At 29.3% G+C, this 6,496-nt stretch overlaps 1 protein-coding gene across 6 annotated transcripts in view; it reads right to left on the bottom strand.

Annotated features, from left to right (window-relative positions):
* Nucleotides 1-6,226, bottom strand: part of LOC107745144 (5-azacytidine-induced protein 2-like) — a 17,061-nt gene extending 10,835 nt beyond the window's left edge. For 3 of the 6 annotated variants that reach the window (XM_016558985.1, XM_016558987.1, XM_016558989.1), the window contains exons 1-4: nt 6,125-6,226; nt 2,667-2,911; nt 532-648; nt 346-445 (exon numbers count right to left, since the gene is read on the bottom strand). In XM_016558985.1, coding sequence (XP_016414471.1) covers nt 346-445; nt 532-648; nt 2,667-2,900 — 451 coding nt within the window. In that variant the 5' untranslated portion in view covers nt 2,901-2,911; nt 6,125-6,226. Of the gene's footprint in view, nt 1-345; nt 446-531; nt 649-2,666; nt 2,923-6,124 lie in introns of all 6 variants that reach the window. The other 3 variants (XM_016558988.1, XM_016558990.1, XM_016558986.1) reach the window with 2 other exon arrangements.
* Between the last annotated feature and the right edge of the window lie 270 nt (nt 6,227-6,496).

The raw sequence follows: 6,496 nt of genomic DNA, 5'->3' as shown, positions 1-6,496 counted from the left end.
ATTAAGTTTTGATATATTTACAGTAGGACATTTACAAAATATCTTCATGGAACATGATCTTTACTTAATATCCTAATGATTTTTGGCATAAAAGAAAAATCGATCATTTTGACCCATACAATGTATTGTTGGCTATTGCTACAAATATACCCCAGCGACTTAACACTGCTTTTGTGGTACAGGGACACATTTAATAAATGAATAATACTGAAAGCATTTGTAGCTACATCATCCAGGGCTGTTCCTGTTTGCACAGCATGAGCACAGCTCTGTCCCAGTTCTTCAAAAGCACTTGTGATGGTGTGGTAGTGACTCCTGAAAGCGTGATGAAACACTGAACGTCACCTTGGCTCGTGTCCATCTCTGATCTGAGCTGCAGCAGCTCCAGTTCTTTGGCCTGCAGCTGCTCCTTCAGAAGCCTCTCTAAATCCAGCTTCTCCTTTTTCTGGAAGAGAAGGCAGAAATAAGTTTATCATCTGCACTCATGAGGGTTTGACTATCACACACGAGGAAGATGAACCGTCTAAGTACCACTTTATTGAGCTCCATCTGTAAGTCCTCCTTCTCGATGTAGATGCCGCGGTACGCGCTGAAGGCTTTGTTCATGTACTGCGGTCCTTCAGACGGAGGCGCTTCAGGACGGAAATGCTGCAGAAACACTTAAAATCACTGACAGCCTGAGAGCTGGATCAATTCACACACACGTCACAGCAGGAATAAACAGCCTTTAGTGAATAATTCATGAAAATGCTTTAACAAAAAAAAAAATCAAGCTTCACATTTCTCTGTTTTTAACCCTTGTGATCACTGGCTGCACAGACTTTTATTGTAAATGTGTTAAAAAAAATAAAAAATAAAAACAATGACAGAAAATATGCCTTAATTATTTTAACTTTATTTTTATGGTATTTTACGAAGTATGTTTTATAAATTTCCACTTTTATAATATTTTACTAATAACATTTAATAATATAAAAATAATTTGATAATTCAACAATATAATATTTTAAGTGATATTTAGTAATTTTGCATAATAAAAGCTATTTAAAAATGTAACAATATAGTAATATTTAATAGTTTACTAGTAACATTTAATAATATAAAAATGTAACAATTCAACAATTTTTTATATTTCACCAGTAAGCTTTAATAATTTAATATAATAAAAAATATTTAATTCAACAATATAATATTTAATGTTTTACTAGTGACATTTAATAATATAACAATGTAATAATTCAACAATATAATTACAACATTTAATATTTTACTTGTAAGATTTAATAATTTAATATAATAAAAATAATTTAATAATTCAACAATATAATGTTTAATGTTTTACTAGTGAAATTTAATAATTTAACGTAATAAAAGTACTTTAATAATTCAACAATAAAGTAATATTAAATATTTTACTAGTAACATTTAATATAACAATGTAAAAATTCTATATATTATTTAATATTTTACTAGAAACATTTAACAATCTAACATAATAAAAATCATAAGCAAATAATATTATAATACTATTTTATATTTTACTAGTGACATTTAATATAATAAAAGTAATTTGACAAAATAATACTAATTTAATTAAATAACACAATATTTAATATTTTACTAGTGACATTTAATAATTAAATTTATTTATTTATGTTTTAACACCATATCAGCAACAATGGATATATTCATGGAAACATTAACAATATAATTTTAATACATCATTTACTTTAATAATTGAATAATATAATAATAGTTTAATAATAGAACAATACATGTAATATTTTACTAGTAACATAAATTATAATAATATAATAAAAATTATTTAATAACACTTTTTTTTATTTTAATAATGTAACAATAGTTAATAATATAATATTTAATGTTTTAACAGTAATAATAATAATATTGAAAATAATATTTAATATAATGATGTACATTAATTTCATAATACTATAATTTTTCATTATTTAATAAGGCAAAAAAGGTTAAAAAAAAAAACTAATAGTTATGGCCTTACTTACCCAGCTGATTGATTACATTGATAATTGCAAACATTGTTTATATTACAAGTTTTCTAAAATGTTAGGTTTAAATATGCAAATGAGTCATTATTTAATTAAATATGTGCTAATTTGCATATATTTCTAGTACAAAAATCTAAATTCTTGTTTTCAAATTTTTTTTTTGACATATTAGAGTAAAAAGTGTTTGCAGAGGGAATTCTGGGTATCTCATTTTTGTCAAAAATGCTTCGAACGGACAGAAAACACTATTTTCACAGTGTTTGGGGGGAATAAAATGTTGTATATAATCAAGCAAATTATACATGAACAAATCCCTCTGTAAAAACCGTCAGGATACAGACTATAGGAATACAAATGTAAGGTTTGGTGTGTGTACGTGCTGCTGAAGTGGAGATTTATGGCTCAGTGCAGGAGAAACAACTAAAACATGTATTGTAATTGAAATCTATTGACACAAATAGATAAAGTGCTATAAAAGAAACACTTAACAGTGATGTTTTCTTTCCACTAGTCTGAAAAACCAAAACGCATTACATTTAACAGGTGCATGAAAAACCAGTGTTTCTGCCTGCAGTGTCTACACTTCACATCTGTCTGGTTTGAAGCCCTGTGATGTGAGTTTGTGCTAGACTTGCTCACAAAGCTTGAGAGTAAGACCTTGTCCTCCAGCTGCTTGACTCTCCGGCGCAGCAGGCCGTTCTCCTTCTCCGTGTCTCGGAGTCTCTTCTTGATGTCCTCGTAGGCGGTGACCAGAGCGAAGTGAGACGCCACCGACTCGTCTCCGGCGCACGCGGACACGGGGCTCTCGGGCGAGACGTACGCCGTCTCATGCTTCAGGATACAGATATCATCATCCAGCGCTGGAGACTCCATAGCAAACACATCTGAACACACCAGACCCAACACACACACACACACTTTCAATCAAATATGTGACCACAAAACCAGTCATAAGGGTCAATTTTCGAAATTGAGATGTATATATCATCTGAAAGCTGAATAAATAAGCTTTCCATTGATGTATGGTTTGTTATGATCGGACAATATTTGGCTGAGATACAACTATTTGAAAATCTGGAATCTGAGGGTGCAAAAAAATCTAAATATTGAGAAAATCATCTTTAAAGTTGTTCAAATGAAGTTCTTAGCAATGCATATTACTAATCAAAAAACGAAGTTTTAATATATTTACAGTAGGAAATTTACAAAATATCTTCATGGAACATGATCTTTACTTCATTATAGAAAAATGTATAATTTTGACCCATACAATGTATTGTTGACTATTGCTACAAATATACCCCAGCGACTTAACACTGCTTTTGTGCTGCAGGGTCACAAATTTATGTGTGTGTGTGTGTCTCCCCATTCATGCATTTATATGTTCTGGGAAAAAAAAAAAAATTTACTGGAAATTTTTTTTTTTTAAATACATTTAGAAAAATTACATTTAAATTCAAACAGTAGAAACCACAAATATACCATAGATACAACAATATTAACCATATTTTAACCATAATAATTGTAATAAAAGCCATGGTAATATGAATAATAATTATATATATATATATATATATATACTGTATATTATCTAAAATTTTTGAAACAACATTACAAAAGATATTAAGATTATTTTCAAAGAATGTATTTTTAGTATAAGACGAGGGGAAAATTCTGTGAGTGAAGTAAGACAAAATACAATTATATTCAAGATACAGTTCATGAAAAGTATGAAATCTTGTTTCAAAAATGTTTAGATATTTCTACTTGGAAAAAAATTGCATTGTGTCTGTAACGCTGTGGATTACCACATGTAAAAAATTAAAAATTAAAAATCAGTAATATACAGATTTTACAATAATTCTCATACAACTTAAGACTAAGGGGCAAGGCATTACACCTAGGTAAACAGTAAAATTCACATTGTTTCAAATGTACAGTTGCACGACTTAACACGTTAATATAAGACTACTAAGCCTACATGTGCAGAGTTATGCCACTTTTTTTCTCAATTTTAACTTGTAATCATGTAAAGAGATGTGACGCACCTGGCAAATCATAAGAATTATTGTGGTAAGTTAATTTGACTTGTAAAGTAGCTGTAAAAATATGTACAATTTGTACAGCCTCAAGTAATGCATATTTCTGTGCGAATAAAATGAACATAACAGCTTCATTTAACTTCAGTGTCTTGCCCCATAGACTTCCATTCTAAATGCCTTACAGCACATGCATTTTTACAAACTAAGGAACAATTCGAAATGACATCATGACATTTGAAACATTAGCCACTTTCTGTGAGAAGAACCGGCTTTGATATAGTGCTAAATCAACAGTGTATCAAAAGCAGCCAGTTAAAATACATATTTTAACACACAAAACCAGTCTTAAGTGTCAATTTTGTGAAATTGAGATTTATACATCATCTGAAGGCTGAATAAATAATCTTTCCATTGATGTATGGTTTGTTAGGATAGGACAATATTTGGCCGAGATACAACTATTTGAAAATCTGGAATCTGAGGGTGCAAAAAAATCAAAATATTGAGAAAATCGCCTTTAAAGTTGTCCAAATTAAGTTCTTAGCAATGCATATTACTAATCAAAAATTAAGTTTTGATATATTTATGGTAGGAAATGTACAAAACATCTTCATGGAACATGATTTTTACTTAATATCCTAATGATTTTTGGCATAAAAGAGAAATCTATAATTTTGACCCATACAATGTATTGTTGGCTGCTGCTACAAATATACCCCAGCGACTTAATGTCATGTTATGCCATTTATTTGTATTATATATATATTATTGTTCTTGATTTGATTCACTTTTTATGTTTTTCTGACGTGTGAGCTCTATTTTATGCATGAACGTTGCTATGAAATGCATTATAATTATAATTATTGCCCATCAATATAGAAAGTTCTCCATTTTTAACCCTCGTGATCACTGGCTGCACAGACTTTTATTATAAATGTGTTAACTTTTGCTTATTTTAACTTGATTTTTACAATTTTCTAACTCGATTTCAATTGTATAATATTTTACTAGTAACATTTAATAACATAAAAAAAAAAAATCAAAAATATTTAATATTTTACTGGTGATATTTAGTAACTTTGCATAATAAAAGTAATTTAATAATTCAACAATATAGCACTATTTAATATTTTAATATCAACATTTAATAATATAAAACAATGTCATAATTCAACAATATGAGAGTATAGATAGCTTTGGCTGTTATTGCGAGAATTAATAATTATTTGTACTATTATTTTGTTTATTTAGTGACAGAAAGTTTTAAAAATGTAATGCACAACAGAAATGTATTTTATAATTATTATAAAGATTATTATTATTATAGTGCACCAATATAGACAGCTGTGACTGTTATTGATAGATCATATTAATAAATATTGGTACTATTATTTTAAAAATCAATCAAATAAACAATCAGTCACAATTATTTCTACAGAACATTAACAACAACAACAATAATAAATGCTAATAATAAGAAATATATACGCAAATTATAAAATGATATAAAAAATATACATAAATTATTATTATTATTATTATGAACATATTAGTTTGGCTGTGCCAAATTTTACAAAATATCTGATCTTTAAAATGTAGTCTATAATAAAAACACTTCAATTTATTATATTTTCTAATATATTAAATTTCATAATGCTTAAAATATTAAATAAATTCCAGTATACACCGTATAGCAGTGTGAAACCAATGAAACATAAATAATAAAACTGATATAGTGTAATATATTATAAGATACTCTGAATAAAGCTGTTATCACACAGATGATTATTGATCAGTCTTTGCTCAAAAGTGAAACAGAAAGCAGCTTTGAAGCAACATGACAACAATTATAAAACAGCAGATGAGAATAAAGCTACGACAAATGCAAATAAAACGCAGAAAAACATCAATAAGCAAAGTATGAGAGCATAAAGAGCATAACAACAAACCCGAGCGAGGAGCTCGAGCCGTGTGTTTACATCCCTGCGCTGCTTTCTGGAGATGCTAGAGATGAAATATGAGAGAAATATGAGAGACAACCAGACACACACTCACCGGAGAGCAGTCAGTGTCGAGAATAAAGCATGATAGAAAGCAGAAACACGAGTCTGGGAGATTTAACCACACAAACGCTGAAGAAACCCAAACAGCGACAGCACAAACCCCCTACAGGAAGTGACTCTCGCTCTCCGCGAGCTGGACTTCCGGCGGAAACAGATCCGCAACAGACGCCTAGTTAGTTTGGCCAGAGACACACTAATAAATAAATAATCCCAGTGCGTTTGGAGTCAAATTTAATAAATAATACAAACACGATACATTTATAAAATAATAAATACATATAATAAATATAAATAATAAAGACGGGCTTTATTACATCAGACTGCATGCAAACAAACAGCAATAATTTGCAGCAGTTGCCCAAAC

Source organism: Sinocyclocheilus rhinocerous, unplaced genomic scaffold (assembly GCF_001515625.1).
Source record: "Sinocyclocheilus rhinocerous isolate Xijiao unplaced genomic scaffold, SAMN03320098_v1.1 scaffold828, whole genome shotgun sequence".
NCBI lineage: Eukaryota > Metazoa > Chordata > Actinopteri > Cypriniformes > Cyprinidae > Sinocyclocheilus > Sinocyclocheilus rhinocerous.
The sequence above is the reverse complement of the archived record's forward strand: the minus strand, read 5'-3'. Positions and strand labels throughout refer to the sequence as shown.